The sequence below is a fragment of the Coregonus clupeaformis genome, chromosome 26, assembly GCF_020615455.1.
Source record: "Coregonus clupeaformis isolate EN_2021a chromosome 26, ASM2061545v1, whole genome shotgun sequence".
In the NCBI taxonomy this organism is placed as follows: Eukaryota; Metazoa; Chordata; class Actinopteri; order Salmoniformes; family Salmonidae; genus Coregonus; species Coregonus clupeaformis.
In genome coordinates this window covers 40,060,357-40,076,600 of record NC_059217.1, presented here as the reverse complement: position 1 = coordinate 40,076,600, position 16,244 = coordinate 40,060,357, and the positions used below count along the sequence as shown (strand labels likewise).

At 44.1% G+C, this 16,244-nt stretch overlaps 1 protein-coding gene across 1 annotated transcript; it reads right to left on the bottom strand.

The window, feature by feature from the left end:
• Positions 1–680: 680 nt before the first annotated feature.
• Positions 681–2,208, bottom strand: etfbkmt (electron transfer flavoprotein subunit beta lysine methyltransferase). The gene is made up of 3 exons (XM_041849566.1): positions 1,833–2,208; positions 1,601–1,731; positions 681–1,514 (listed from the first exon to the last, which is right to left on the bottom strand). The coding sequence occupies exons 1-3, from the start codon at positions 2,117–2,119 to the stop codon at positions 1,165–1,167; spliced, it is 768 nt and encodes a 255-aa protein (XP_041705500.1). The 5' UTR covers positions 2,120–2,208; the 3' UTR covers positions 681–1,164.
• Positions 2,209–16,244: the final 14,036 nt, after the last annotated feature.

Sequence of the window (16,244 nt, the reverse complement as noted above, 5' to 3'; positions counted from 1 at the left end):
CCTTCCAAACCCTGGGGATGGTACCAGGTTAAAAATCAGGGGGCAGAGAGCTGCAGCAAAAATGGATCAAGCATATCAGCGCCAGTGGATTTTTTTTTTTTTACATCAATCTTAAGCAAGGCATCTAGCACATAACAGATAGTAAATTATTAAAATGAAAACAAAGATTCTCTAGAAGTTGACGTGTTAACCGTTGAGTCAGCTAGAGGCTGGCAGAGAGAAGAGCAGTTGATTGACTGACCAGGGTAAACTACACCACCATTTCTCTCAAATAAAAAGCCTGCAGAGATAAAAGGATGATTTAAAGCTTAAAAAGTAGTCAGAGCTTAAAAAGTAGCTTGATTTAGCTTTCTTAGTCGAGATAGTACATCTGTTTCTCAATTGAAAGATTGCCAGTCCACTACAGAGTCAGTTTTCCTTGCTTTGGACCAAGCCTGATTTCTCCTCTGAATGAGCTCAGATAATTCTGAAGAAAACCAAGGGTTTGATCTATCTGTGACTCTGAATTGTTTAAAAGGGGCGTATTTATCTGCCAGAGGAATAAATACGGAGGATAATTTTTCTAGAGCCAACTCAGGGTCAGGAGACAGCGGCTAAATCAGAGAGGACATGTCATAAATGAGTTAGGAGTGTGGATGCCCCCTACTGTTGGGTCATTGAATTGCAGTCTGACTTCAGTGTTGTAAGTTGACATGCTTTATTGTTTACACAGCTGTGATTGATTGCATTTGTAATATGTACTGAATTACATGTTACTTGTCATTTTATAGATCTGTGTACAATTTTTTTTGTTGAGACCACACCCCATACTACTGTGGCATTATGGCTGGGTTTTGTATACAAGAGACACGATGCCCGCAACACGGCCCACCTGGCCTGGAGAATGATGAGGGATGGCTGTGTGATGAAGATGACATGACGTCTGGAGCAGGTGAATGGCTTCCTGACCAACCCATGGTTAGGTTTGAAATGTCAAAAGAGGTGGTTGTTTAACGACAGTACATTTAACTTCATGGCAAAGATCGACAGGTTTTGATTGAGTCAATGCCATGCACTTGGTGATATCAATTCCACAGTCATATGTCAAGTGTCACGAACAACAACAGTTGAAGGAGTGCGCTAAAGCACATACAATCTGGGTTTGTGAGAGATGTTATCTATGTGTCAGAGTTCAGGCAGGTAGCGCCACACAGTGCTGCAGGTCAGTCCATAGTTCTCCTCTCTGACAGCTTTAGGCAGTTCAAACTGAGCCTCCTGACGCAGGAGCCTCCTGATGCTGTGTCCTTCAAACTGGGCCCTCCCCGGGTCTCCTATCAGGACATGTGTTCTGTGGGTCTGGATGCAGCGGTTTAACCAGCTGTGGAGGCTGTCCGCCAACGCCTCCTCATAGAACATGTCTCCCAGGAGGATGAGATCATAACCCTTGGGCTCTGAACCAATAACGTTCTCCGTATCACAAGGGAGGGGGTTCAGGCCATTCAGCTCACAGTTCAGCTGGGTCGCGATGGCTGCAACTGGAATGAAAGGGAGAATCAGGAGAGAGGTCTTCATACCCAAAGGATGTAATCAATCAGTCAAATGTACAAAAGTGTTGTCTTACCAGGATCGATGTCATTGGCTACTACATGAGAAGCACCGCAGAACTTGGCAGCTATAGCTGAGGCTCCACAGCCGCACCCCAGATCTAACACTCTCTTGCCCTGCGACACTCCAGGGTTACTCAAGAGATACCTGGAGAGATGTGGTGGGTAATGTTATGGGCATATTAGTGTTAATTAATTTGATCCATTTCATTTCAATACAATAGTGCTTTCAAAGCATTAATAATGTACCTGGCGAGTGCTTGTCCCCCTGGCCAGTATATTGCCCAGAATGGGTCAGAGAAGGGCCACAGTTCTGGTCTTGCATGCCAAAACCGACAATTTGGGGTGAACAGTCTCAAATGGATTTCTGGGGTCAAGTTATGCTTTCTTACGATCTCAGTGTTTTCTATAATAAAGTTCTTTATATCATCCGAGGCAAAGCCTTTAAGGTATCTATTTGTACTAGTGCAAAGTGTTTTGACAATGTTCATATAACCATTGTCATTCAGGTACAAAACTCCAAGCCTGGTTAACATTTTGTTAGCTAGCTAACTACCTAGCTACTTACAACAACAAAAAAAGCAAACGCACTAGGTTACATAGACATGTTCACAGTAAGCTAGCTAGCTAGTGTTGATAAAACAAGTTTACTGGAGAACGGAGACCAAGTAGAGACTTTCGGACACGGTGGATAATTGTATAATATAAGGCAGTTTATTCAGAGGTAAAGATATCTGTAAATAGCGTGCACGGACCCGTCCGTCAATCTCGTAGGGAGATATCTGAGAGCGCGCCCCCAAACATTGTGTGCTGACATTTTATACAATAAAATAAAGTAGGTTGATTCTAGGAGTTCTGATCTTCTGATTGGTCCTGATGAGTTGGGCGAGGTCACTTCCATTGCATTGGCTCTGAGTCGGGTTGTCTGTCTTCAGATGTTCAGCCTAAAAGAAGGGATTTTGTGTGTGCGTGTGTTATCAGTAATAATGTGTGTGTGTGTAATAATGTGTGTGTGTGTGTGTGTGTGTTTTGGGAAAATGTTCAGCCGAAAGAGGGGATTTTGTGTGTGCGTGTGTTATCAGTAATAATGTGTGTGTGTGTGTGTGTGTTTGTGTTTGTCATGGGAGAACTCGTGAGTTGGAAGGACTGAGAGACCTATGGCGTGGGTGTTGTTCTTAGCCACCTGCTGACAAGGCCGACAAGATAGAAGTCTTTGTCCATTGTATTAAATCCGAAGGCCCAACACAAGATGGGTCATGCACAAAATTTTAGCCAGACCAAGCTATAACATAATATATTTACTACGACAAATCCCTCTCTTCACGTCTCCCCAGAGACGTGACCAAGTAACAGTAAAGAAGGAAAACTTAAGACGTGACACAAGCTAACAGTGTAATTGGCAAAATAGGGAAAACTTTATCAGAAGATAAAGTTTTACATTCCCCCTCTTCACGTCTCACAAGAGACGTGACATAAAGCTTAAATGCTGCAATTTGGCAAAATAGGGGAAAACTTTATCAGAAGATAAAGTTTTACATTCCCCCTCTTCACGTCTCACAAGAGACGTGACAAAAAGCTTAGATGCTATTCATCATCCAGATATCCTTGGTCAGCATCGTCAATAGCAAGCAAAGGGAAACATCTGACCGTTATCTGCAGGATGTGGATCAATAGCGGTGGTTATAATCCTGGTTGTCAGCGTCCGTATGCATGGAATGCAACAGCATCCACAAAGCACTAGAATTGCAGCAAAAACAGAGATGGATACAAGTATAGAAGAAACAAGCGTTTTATATTTACCAAACGCATCCATCCAAGAGTCCCACATTGAAGTATCCACCCCTGAGTGGCTCTTCATTTTGCCATTAAGAGTTCGTAACCCTTCCAGGGCGACAGTCAAGCTGCCATCTGTGGCTGTATTGTTGGGAATAAAGGTACAACATTGTTCACCAAACATAGCACATACTCCTCCTTTTTCAGCCAGGAGCATGTCGACAGCAATACGATTTTGGAAAGCCATGAGAGAGGTCGCAGCCAACTGGCCATGCACCGCCTCAAAACCTTGTTGTGTCCAATTGCCTAATTTTTGAACATTAAAATGGACATAATTGATTCTGTCAACATTTTTATTAATTGTGCACCACCAGCAAAATGAAGATTCAAAACCTGCGGCTACTTGGTCAATCAATTTATACTCATCTGGTACCCCCCTAGGGACCCCAATTGCATCAATGTAGGTTGGGTCCCCATGAGTAGGGCCCACAGCGCGCCTGGTCCTGGTAGGAATTAAGTCAGACACATGGGTCACCAGCTCCTGAACACCTGTTGGATACACAGAAATTGGTAGCAAAAGAGAGACTAGTGCACAGGTGCCTGTGGCATTTCCAGGCAGTCCATCAAACAGATGAACGCCTCCACACCACCACCAGACATCAGCCCTGGAAACAGGTTTAAACTCAGCATTAGGCGTATAGATAAACCGACACCATCCAACAGGTACCATACCCAACAATGGTAGACCTTTCGTGAGATTAACACAGGTAAAGTTAGCTCTAGCCACCTGATAGGAAAAAATTGGTTTCTTAGTTGCTTTAGTAACCAAGGGATGAACTACGTCCCATAGTGTACAATTGGCGGAAGGGTTGTCATGTTTCATGACAGACAGGAAGCATTCTGGCGTAATGGCGGCAGGGATAATGCGAAGCAATGGCCGTGCCTCCATACAAACCACACAACTCTGATGAGTCACCTTTGCCGCTTCCTCAGTCAACAAGAGCCAGTTGTTAGAAAGGCCGGAGACACCTGTAGCGGTCAGGATTACATCATCCAAAGTAGGTGGAGTGGTAAGTAAAATAATAGAATTATTCTTATTACCATTTTCATTAATAGCCTGTGCTTTTGTGTTATTAATATGACAAATTCGAACCTTCCAATAGACTGGTGCAGTGGTACAGCTTACATAAGGAGCAAGTCTAAAGTCCTGGCAGCCTAATGCAATACCAGGATAGATAGTAAATTTGAGTCCTTTAGAGCTTTTTTGTCAAAGTCAAGAGTTTCCTCCATTGTTTTCCTAATGTAGTAGAGGTGCAACTGGACCAGTCATAATTAGTCTCACATACCAAGTTTGTCCAAGTCCAATCGCTATGGGTGTCCCCCACTGTCATATACCAGTCCCAGTCACGGTAGTAGGAAAGGTCTCTGAAGTCTACCCACGGCACTGTCGCAGTAGTGGTAACATTAAAGGGTATACATAATGTGGTGCTTCTATACAATTGTCTGGGCCCACAGGAAAGGGTGTTAGAGACAACTTGTCGTTTATTTACGTGGTGGCTGTGGCTTACATTCTGATCTGGGCTCAATGTGTCGGAGTGCAGGTTGATCGGACGTATGGTTGTGGCATTGAATGTGTCGTTAGGTTTACTAGTGGGTGTAATGGGTGTCTGTGTCATGTGCTGTACTGACCAGAGTATGATTCCTAGAGTAACCCCAATAGTTACAATCAGCAAAACAAGGAGTGGAGCAGAGCACCCCAGTCTCTCCCATGGTGGTCTGTCCCTCCTCTGTCTTTCCCCTCCAGTATCTGAAGATGGGAGTCTCCTCCACATATTCAGATAGTGTTGGTGTCAAGAATTTGATCCGAATTTAATGTGATTAAATCACTTCTGACTTCAGTCAGGGTTCTGGAAGGAGTTGGTGCTGGTGTACAATGTGTCAAGTGGTGCCAAGGTGCGCCTGCTTTACCTCTGACCTGGACTGAGTGTGAAGTAACCTCCTTCACTTCGTACGGTCCAGTCCACCTGGGATCTTGCCACTTTCTCTTGTGAACCTTGATCCTTACCCAGTCGCCAACTTTTACCTTCAGCAGCGCCGGATCTCCCGTCAGCTCCCCCTCTTGGACCTTGTGAATCTGTTTGGAGAGAGCTGCAGAGAGTTCCGTTAGTTTTCTCACATATTCAGACATTACAATTTGTTGTACATCAAGGGCGGGCATATGACCTCCCTCCCTTGGTGGACCAGGCATGACTCTACCAGTCATAATCTCATGTGGAGAGAGATGGGTGCCTGCTCCTGGAGAGGCTCTCATGGCCATCAACGCCAGGGGCAGAGCTTCAACCCACGTCAACTTTGAACCTGCACATACCTTGGCTATCTTAGCCTTCAAAGTTTGATTGGCGCGTTCCACGAGGCCCTGAGATTGCGGCCGGTACACAGACCCAAACTTGTGCACAATGCCGAACCTCTCCTCCACCTGTCTCAGGTGTTGGTTACTGAAATGGGACCCGTTGTCGGATCGAATTTGTCTTGGAACCCCATACCTTGGTATGAGTTCAGTCTGCAGCCACTTAATAACTGACCTAGCATCCTCACGTGCTGTTGGTATTGCCTCAACCCATTTGGAGAATCGATCTACCATTACCAATAAGTACCTTTTCCCATTAGTTACATTATCAGCCCCCATGTCAGTGTAATCTATGCTAATGTCCTGAAAACATGCATTAGGTACTGGGTATGAACCCATGGGTGTTTGGAAAGGTTTCTTTGGGTTGTGGCTGCCACAAATGCTGCACTCATCACAAAACAAGTCTGTCATGTCCTTAATGTGTGGGTGCCACCAAATATGGGAAACCTTCTGTAGTTTTGAGTTTCCCTTCATGGGTGGGCCCATGAGCCTCACGTATCAGCTCGGGACAGAGATTAGCTGGGGCCACCAACCTGCCGTCATGGCATCTCCAAAGTTCATCAGGTCCTTTGGTGGCTCCCATCTGTCCCCATACCGAGTGCTCATACGGGCCCGCTGTGAATTGTAGTTCCTTTATGTGTTGGTCTGTGAGTTCTGTTCTAGCTGGTTGAGTCTGCAGCACCATCTGTCTTGGAGTGTAGCCCCCAGCTTTCTTGGCTGCTTTGTCAGCTGCGTCATTTCCCTCGCTGACTTTGTTCTTGAGTTGCTGATGTCCTTTGCACTTCATGATGGCCACCTGCTCAGGTAGTGAGACTGCTTTTATCAGTCTCTCCATTTGTGCCTTGTGTTTGATCGGAAGGTTTCCTGTTGTGGTGAAGTTACGTCTGACCCATTGTGGTCCATCTGTATGGACTGCTCCATGAGCATATGCTGAGTCAGTGTAGATGTTCACAGTCTTTCCTTCAGCCTTTTCCAGGGCTTGAGTCAAACCAATGATCTCAGCTAGTTGGGCTGAGGCAGGTTGTGGGATGATGTCTGATTCCAGGGTCACGTGTGACCCGTCTGGAAGCTGCTGTACCACTGCATATGCTGCTATGTTCCCTTCTTCTCCTCTATAGCAGCATCCATCGGTGTACAACCATAGATCAGGATTGGTAAGGGGGTTCGTTTCCCAAGTCTGGTCGCAGTTTCAGTTCCTGTGCCGCCCTCTCTTCGCAGGAGTGTGCCAACCCTTCTTCTGCATTGAGTGCGTCTGCCATGTTTTTGTCGGTGTTGACAAAAGTAATGTGTGATTGGGTGCATTTATTCTGGATTTTGTTCTTTCTTTCAGCGCTGAACGTGAATTCCTTGCTCATCAGATATGCTGCAACCCCATGGTGCGTATGGATTTCCAATTTGTGGCACATTACCAGGTGGGCGGTTTTTTCAATAGCTTTTGCCACTGCAGCCACGTACCTGGAACATGTTGTCTGACCTGCTTCAATATGGTCCAACTTAGAGGAATGATACATCAGTACTCTTCTCTCCCCCTCTTGTTTCTGAAAAAGGATGGAAGAAGTGAACCCCTCCTTTTCAGAAACATCAAGATGAAATTTGTTTTTGTAGTCGGGTGCTGTCAGAGCTGCTGCCACCGAGAGATCGGTTTTTAGGAGAGCAAACGCTGTTGATGCTTCAGGTGTCCAGGTAAGTGAGGAGTGTAAGTTTCTTGGTCCTGCTTCTCTCACTATTTCTCTCAGTGGTTCAGTCCTGGATGTGTAGTCAGGGATGTGGGTACGGCTGTACCCTGTCAACCCCAGGAAGGACAACATGCCTGACACTGTGGTGGGACGTGGATGATGGAGTATGGAATCTCGGTGGGATTTCGAGAGACCAGCACCTTCTCCTGAGATTTCTCTGCCAAGGAAAAGGACAGTTCTGCGACAGGACTGGACTTTGCTCATTTTGACCTTGTAGCCTTTGACAGCCAAGAAGTCAAGTAGGGTTTTTGTCATTTGTAGACAGAGATCAGATGTGGGAGCCCCCAGCAAAAGGTCATCTACATATTGGATGAGTATCACTCCTTCAGGGATTTTCAATTCAGCCAGGTGTGTCTTTAGGATATGATTGAAGATTCCGGGAGAACACCTGTAACCCTGTGGAAGAACCGAATACGTATACTGTTGATGTTCATATGTGAAGGCAAAGAGAGGCTGTGAAGCCTCGTCCAGTGGAATGCTGAAGAAGGCATTAGCCAGATCCACAACGGTGAAGTATTGGTGTTTTGGTGAGAGATTACTCAGTGTAATGTGAGGGTCAGGGACAGGTAGGTCAATGGGTGCAGTGACGTCGTTCACTGCTCGGAAGTCTTGTACCATCCGGTATGTTTCACCTCCTGTTTTCAAGACTGGTAAGATTGGTGTGTTCCATGGAGACACAGTGCGATATATGACACGAGCTCCCAACAACCCATCTATGGTTGGTTTGATCCCCATGGTCTGTTCAGGTTTCAGACGGTACTGTGTTCGGTAGATAGGAATTTGTTCAGGGTTGAGTAACGTGATGGTGACTGGTGCCACCTGTAGTTGTCCAACATCAAATGGGGTGTGTGTCCATATGCCTTCATCAATGGTGGAAAGCAGTGCTTGTGATGAGGGGTGGTCTGTGTAAGGTTTACCATGGTGTCTTGGGAGAGTCAAACGTTCAGGAAGGCAATGTTCCTCTGTGTCAACTGTCATAAACCTCCACATGTTCTCAGTGGTGGCTTTGGTTATTCCTGGAGTTTGGGTGGGTTCCCACTGGAGTTTGGATGCTCTTCTGATCATAGGCCCAAGGCTCCTTGCTTCAAAACCGTTTCCAACTGCCAGTGTAACATGGGGAGCAGATTCTTCGCCCAATAGGTACCAGGATTTCAAATGGGAAGGTAGGATAACCGGAGCAGCCACTCCTTCCTGTCCACACACTATGGTACAACATCTGATTGTTGGTGTCAGGTGCATCATGTTTTCATCCCAGTCATCGGTATATGGGTTGACATCATTATCAGTCACATTAAGTGTACAGTGGATTTCAGCTTGAGGAGTCTTGTATGGGTGAAATGTGTAAATGAGTTGTCTCAGCTGGTTGAACTTGAATTGAACCTCAGGGGTTCCTTGGCCGGATTCGATGCACTTCAACCAGTATATTTCTTGGGTCAGGGAGAGCACTGGGGTTGGGATGATGGGTAGCATCAGCACCCTAACTGGATGAACTGGTGTGGAGGTAATGGGATCAATGGAAACCTCCACACCCTTTTTCGGTAAGGTAGATTGAACATTTCAGTTTGCACAATAGGTCCCTTCCTAATAGGTTGATTGGACAGTTGGGACAATATAGGAATTGATGCTTCAAATTGGAAGGGCCCCATTGGAAGAGCAATGGTATGGTCTTGTTTTGTGCTTCGGGTGTTCCTGATACCCCCCACCACCTGTATTGATTCCGAAGAGAGTGGTTGACGAGATCTTATGGCAGAGTACGTACATCCTGTATCTACCAAAAATTGGTGGGTAACTCCCTCCACTTCACACATGACAGTTGGTTCAGTGTGGAGTGGAAAATGCTGACCCCCATTCCCGTTCTGTGGTGGTGGGCAGCTTCAGGGCCAGGGAGGATATTCGTCTGACATGCCCTGGAAGGTAGGAGCTGGCTGCTGGTTAGGCTGTTGGTTTGGGTCTTGTTGTGGGTGGTTATATGCTGGTAGGGCAGCATGTGGCTGGTACATCGGTCTTGGGCCTCCTCTTGATCTGAAGGCATAACCTCTACCCCTGTTTGCCAGCCAGTGTTGCTGTTGCGGACTAGGTGGTAATGGACACCATCTGACAGAGTGGCCATATTGATGACAATTGTAACAGGCCCCCCATTACCTTGTGGCCTTGGCCGTCTCCATTGAGTCTGGTATTGTGGGGGGTCCTCCCCTTCCTCTACCTCTCCATTGTGGTGTACCTCTGCCTCTTCCCCTCCATTGGGGTTGATGGTTAAATTGTGGGTATTCCTTACAATCACGCCTAAAATGTCCAGCTCCTCCACAATTGTAACACAGGTAGTTCCCTCCTTTTGGAGGACCTAATGGGGTGCCCTGCTGAGGCCATGGTCGTGGTTGTGGGCCAAAAGTCATGGTGCCTGTTAGGCTGTATAGTGAGGTGGGGCCAGGAGTGGTGCTGGCACTGGCCTCTGGGGAAGCTGCTTCAGTGGCCACACACATCGTATCTGTTTTCTTTGGTTGCACCCTCCTGCTCTCCACTATTGCCCATGTCCCTATTCTCAGCTCTTCCTCGGCTTTCTCAACTGCCACCTCTAGTCCTTTCTTCATAAAGGTGAGTTGCCCTTTAGGCGGGGCACCCCCGCTAAAGTAACCTGCCTGTGTCCATTTGAGTCTCACTCCCTCCCACACTTTCTTTACTGTCTTATACTGTTCTTTCCCTCCCGCTCTATCCTGTATTCTTTGATCTAGATATTCATTAAATTTGAGTTTTGGGACGGTAGTGGTTGCCATGGTTATACAGTTTATTAGACTATCTTGGTGCTCTTAGCCCGTCACTGGCCGAATCCAGCAATGTATTCTTGGCGCTGACTGAGATTTATCTCTGATGTCCCACCCTCGTACACAAAAAATGTTCAATGCTTTATTATTAGGAATTATTTTGCAAAAGGTATTATTGTTTTTCAATTATTCGAATTATTATATATTTTCCCAAAGGTAGGCCTATCAGAACCGCCCTTTTGGAACAATATATTAACAAACCCAGCGCTCCCAAAACAATCATCAATTTAATCCCATGAATTATTTTGCAAAAGTTATTATTGTCTTTCAGGTACTCGAGCTATTATATACTTTCCCCAAAAGGTATCAGAATCGCCCTTTTGGAAGAATACATTAACAAACCCAAGCGCTCCTAAAATAATTATCAATCTAATTCTAGGGATTTATTTAGCAAAAGTTATTATTGTTTTTCAGGTATTCGAGTTATTATATATTTTCCCAAAAGGTATCAGAATCGCCCTTTTGGAACAATATATTAGCAAACTCGAGCGCTCCCAAAATAATTATCAATTTAATTTTGGGAATTATTTTGCAAAAGTTATTATTGTTTTTCAGGTATTCGAAGTTATTATATATTTTCCCAAAAGGTATCAGAATCGCCCTTTTGGAACAATATATTAACAAACTCAAGCGCTCCCAAAATAATTATCAATTTAATTTTAGGAATTATTTAGCAAAAGTTATTATTGTTTTTCAATTATTCGAATTATTATATATTTTCCCAAAAGGTATCAGAATCGCCCTTTTGGAAGAATATATTAGCAAACTCGAGCGCTTCCAAAACAATTATCAATCTAATTCTAGGAATTATTGAAATACCAACACCGCAAGAGGGAAAAAGTTCAAGTCAGCTTTTAGCGCAGCGGCTACATAACAGGCAAAATAGGACTCGGTGGTCCTCTTAAAAGTTATCAACTAGTTAGTCTCATGAAACGGCCAATCTTACACAACATTCAGGTTATCATTTCAACAATTACATTTTTCATTACATATCAGCATCAACACACGAATTCAGTTTAAGTTCCTCACAGTACATATAGTTGAGTGCCACGTCAACCAAATTGCCCGACTATCTGAACTTGTATTTTTTATTATATATTTTTTTGATTCTCCTCAAGGAGACTCCCAGTCGTTTAAACCATTCAACTGGCGTCTAGTCGGGAGAACCTTTTCTGGACTTGGATTCTCACGGAATTAACTCAACCCGACTATCTGAATCTTTTTATCAAGTCACCAGATCCTTCTCTTGTGGATCAAATAAAAGGGTCCATCGCTTGTGAACCAAAAACTGTAATAGGCTTCTCACTAGAAAGCCGCATTTCAACAGGAAATAAAACCACTGTAACTAGACTTCTTCTCTTAGAGTCACATTTCAACAGTAAAAACCTAAGATTTCAGATATCAACAGCAAAAAATAAAAGGGTCCGTCTCTCGTGAACCTCAACCTCTGTAACTAGACTCCTCCCCTAGAGAGTCACATTTCAACAGTAAAAATAAAAGGGTCCATTTCTAGTGAACCAAACCTCTGTAAATAGACTCCTCACTAGAGAATCACATTTCAACAGAAAATAAAAGTCGGTCCTTCTCTTGTGAACCACTGTAACTAGACTCCTCTCTAGAGAGTCACATTTCAACAGTAAAAACCTAAAGAATTCAGATATCTTCACATATGTGCCTTTTGAGTCATAATAGATATGTTATAAATTTATCAGTAATCCATACTCACGCCCAGTACTACTGATCATAATTTGGGTTTATCCTATAATACAATATGCAGATTTTGTTTTAACAGGTTCTGCTTACCTTTGTATTGACGGCCGTCTAGATCAGTTTCCTGAGGCGAGCTGGATTCCCGGCTGCTCCTGCGGACAGGTCACCCGTCCTTTCAGATCCGTCTCTTACTTGTCTCCTGTCTCTATCAACTTTTATGGACCGAATTCAGAGTTAGAAAACCACCCTCTGCTACCAAGTTCTGTTGATAAAACAAGTTTACTGGAGAACGGAGACCAAGTAGAGACTTTCGGACACGGTGGATAATTGTATAATATAAGGCAGTTTATTCAGAGGTAAAGATATCTGTAAATAGCGTGCACGGACCCGTCCGTCAATCTCGTAGGGGAGATATCTGAGAGCGCGCCCCAAACATTGTGTGCTGACATTTTATACAATAAAATAAAGTAGGTTGATTCTAGGAGTTCTGATCTTCTGATTGGTCCTGATGAGTTGGGCGAGGTCACTTCCATTGCATTGGCTCTGAGTCGGGTTGTCTGTCTTCAGATGTTCAGCCTAAAAGAAGGGATTTTGTGTGTGCGTGTGTTATCAGTAATAATGTGTGTGTGTGTAATAATGTGTGTGTGTGTGTGTGTGTGTTTGGGAAAATGTTCAGCCGAAAGAGGGGATTTTGTGTGTGCGTGTGTTATCAGTAATAATGTGTGTGTGTGTGTGTGTGTTTGTGTTTGTCATGGGAGAACTCGTGAGTTGGAAGGACTGAGAGACCTATGGCGTGGGTGTTGTTCTTAGCCACCTGCTGACAAGGCCGACAAGATAGAAGTCTTTGTCCATTGTATTAAATCCGAAGGCCCAACACAAGATGGGTCATGCACAAAATTTTAGCCAGACCAAGCTATAACATAATATATTTACTACGACACTAGCTGCAAGTCTACCAACTATATAGCTACCGACGGTTCAGTATTTTCCCCAAATTCACACAGAAATGTCAACCTGTAAATCCTGACCAAGGAAGGCACGAGCGCGTTGTTCCCATACGGAAGCAAAACAGGACCTTCTTCTTCGATGAGGTTTAACGGCAGTTGGCATCCAATAAATGAATGCATTACTGCCACCTACTAGACTGGAGTACAACTCCCTTATACTTTGCTTAAAAAAAAAACAACCCTACTATCTAACACTACACTCACACATTAAAAAATAAATAAACAATTATAATAATAATAAAATAACACCACCCTACTCCACTATTTAAATCTATTTAGTCCTACCTCAGTCCAACAACCTGAACGGATGGGACACCACCACTTAACACACCCTGTAACTCTTCTGATGTCAAGTCTCGCACACTCAAATACCGCCCTGCAGCTGCCACCACAACCTCAATTTTCTGTTACTTACGTTCCATCCCTGCAGTACAGTTGATAACCATTGCTATAAATGCTAAAAATCCAATCTTACTGAAACATATATCACTTCTTGGCCTATCCCTCTGTACTGGTACATATCTACTACTCACACCATTCCTCTCAGGATCCCTCCCCCTTGACCCATCTTCCTCTACTTTCTAAACTGTCCCTTCAGTTGCTCAACTTTTACATTTGCTGCTACCCCAGTAATCACTCCTTTCAATGGCGCCCTTTTCTTGAGCGCAAAACAATTAACATCTCTTGCCCCCATTTGTTTAACGTGGAGGGCCTGCTCCCTTTGACGAGCAGAAACACAAACAATTATCACAAGACCACTTCTGGTTACCCTCACCGATTCCACAGCACCCTACTCTGTTTTCACCCACCCTGAAACCACAAATGGATCAGCCAAAAGACAAGGCTGATCCATTTAGGAGTGAAGTTTTCCAAAAGCTATAGTCCAAGAACAGGACGTACTGGGTCAGCATTTGTAGTGCAGGTGTGTGGGGTGGAAGTCAGGAAACGTATTACAGATCATCTGGCTGTATATACGGCGGAGCTAATGGCCATACTGTTGGCCTTGCAGTGGGTGGAGGAAGTTAAGCCAGACCGAATAGTTATTTGCTCTGACTCAAGTGCAGTGTTAATGAGTCTCCAGTCCTTTAGCTCACATAGCAGACAAGACCTCTTTTATGAGGTGCTACAAACCCATGGCAGGATTAAACTAATGGGTATTCAGATCAGATTTACTTGGGTTCCAGCCCATGTGGGATGGAGGGGAACGAGGCAGTAGATGAATAGGCTAAACAAGCACTTAGTGGTGGGGATGTTGATGTTGAAGTGTCAATGAGCAAGGCAGAGACAAAAAGACTGATATATACAGTGATGGTGCAGAGATGGCAGGAGCAGTGGAATAGAAATAATAAGGGAAGGCATTTATTTCAGGTACAGAGGAAAGTCAGGGAGGGGAGGAAGGCAGGAAGGGACAGAAGAGATGAGGCTATTTTTACAAGATTAAGAGTGGGACACAGCCAGTTGAATAAGACATTAAACGTGATAGGAAAGCATCCATCAGGAAAGTGTGATTGTTGTCAGGAAATAGAGACTGTGGAGCATGTATTGCTACAGTGTGGGCAGTATCAGAGGGACAGAGAGATGATGAGATTTAGTATGAGGGAGAAGGGAATATAGGAAATTAGTTTAAAGAGTATATTGAGCAGAACGTCATTAGAAATAGTCTCAAATATTTTGTTATCTTTTTTAAGAGAAACAGGGTTGGCAGGTAGGATCTAGTTTCTCCCTGTCTCTGGCCCACATTCCAATACGGTAGGTGGCGGTAATGCACCATAATGTTGGATGCCAACCGCCGATAAACCCCACTGAAGAAGAAGAAGACCTGTGGATGTATTTCAAGGCCTACCTTCAAACTCAGTGCCTCTTTGCTTGACATCATGGGAAAATCAAAAGAAATCAGTAAAAGATATTGTAGACCTCCACAAGTCTGCTTCATCCTTGGGAGCAATTTCCAAGCGCCTGAAGGTACCGCGTTCATCTGTACAAACAATAGTACGCAAGTATAAACACCATGGTATCACGCAGCCATCATACCGCTCAGGAAGGAGACGCGTTCTGTCTCCTAGAGATGAACGTACTTTGGTGCGAAAAGTGCAAATAAATCTCAGAACAACAGCAAAGGACCTTGTGAAGATGCTGGAGGAAACAGGTACAAAAGTATCTATATCTACAGTAAAACGAGTCCTATATCGACATAACCTGAAAGGCCGCTCAGCAAGGAAGAAGCCACTGCTCCAAAACCACCATAAAAAAGCCAGACTACGGTTTGCAACTGCACATGGGGACAAAGATCGTACTTTTTGGAGAAATATCCTCTGGTCTGATGAAACAAAAATAGAACTGTTTGGCCATAATGACCATCGTTATGTTTGGAGGAAAAAGACGGACACTTGCAAGTCGAAGAACACCATCCCAACCGTGAAGCACGGGGGTGGCAGCTTCATGCTGTGGGGGTGCTTTGCTGCAGGAGGGACTGGTGCACTTCACAAAAGAGATGGCATCATGAGGAAGGAAAATTATGTGGATATATTGAAGCAACATCTCAAGACATCAGTCAGGAAGTTAAAGCTTGGTTGCAAATGGTTCTTCCAAATGGACAATGACCCCAAGCATACTTCCAAAGTTGTGGCAAAATGGCTTAAGGACAACAAAGTCAATGTATTGGAGAGGCCATCACAAAGCCCTGACCTCAATCCTATAGAACATTTGTGGGCAGAACTGAAAATGCGAGCAAGGAGACCTACAAACCTGACTCAGTTACACCAGCTCTGTCAGGAGGAATGGGCCAAAATTCACCCAACTTATTGTGGGAAGCTTGTGGAAGGCTACCCGAAACGTTTGACACAGGTTAAACAATTTAAAGGCAATGCTACCAAATACTAATTGGGTGTATGTCAACTTCTGACCATTGGGAATGTGATGAAAAAAATTAAAGCTGAAAAAATCATTCTCTCTACTATTATTCTGACATTTCACATTCTTAAAATAAAGTGGTGATCCTAACTGACCTAAGACCTCATTTTTACTAGGATTAAATGTCAGGAATTGTGAAAAACTGAGTTTAAATGTATTTGGCTAAGGTGTATGTAAACTTCCGACTTCAACTGTAGATAAATGTATAATTTAATGTAACTAAGAAAGGTTTGTCCTTAGTTGTTGCCAATTTATCACAATCAAATATCATACTGCATTTGGTAACTACTATTTAATTT

What these genes read in the sequence shown, in the direction of transcription:
- etfbkmt (XM_041849566.1), bottom strand. Translation starts at nt 2,119, where the DNA reads ATGTTAACCAGGCTTGGAGTTTTGTACCTGAATGACAATGGTTATATG. An exon ending in GGGGGACAAGCACTCGCCAG is followed by an intron (nt 1,732 to 1,832) that starts GTACATTATTAA and finishes ACATCTCTCCAG; the next exon opens with GTATCTCTTGAGTAACCCTG. An exon ending in AGCCAATGACATCGATCCTG is followed by an intron (nt 1,515 to 1,600) that starts GTAAGACAACAC and finishes CTTTCATTCCAG; the next exon opens with TTGCAGCCATCGCGACCCAG.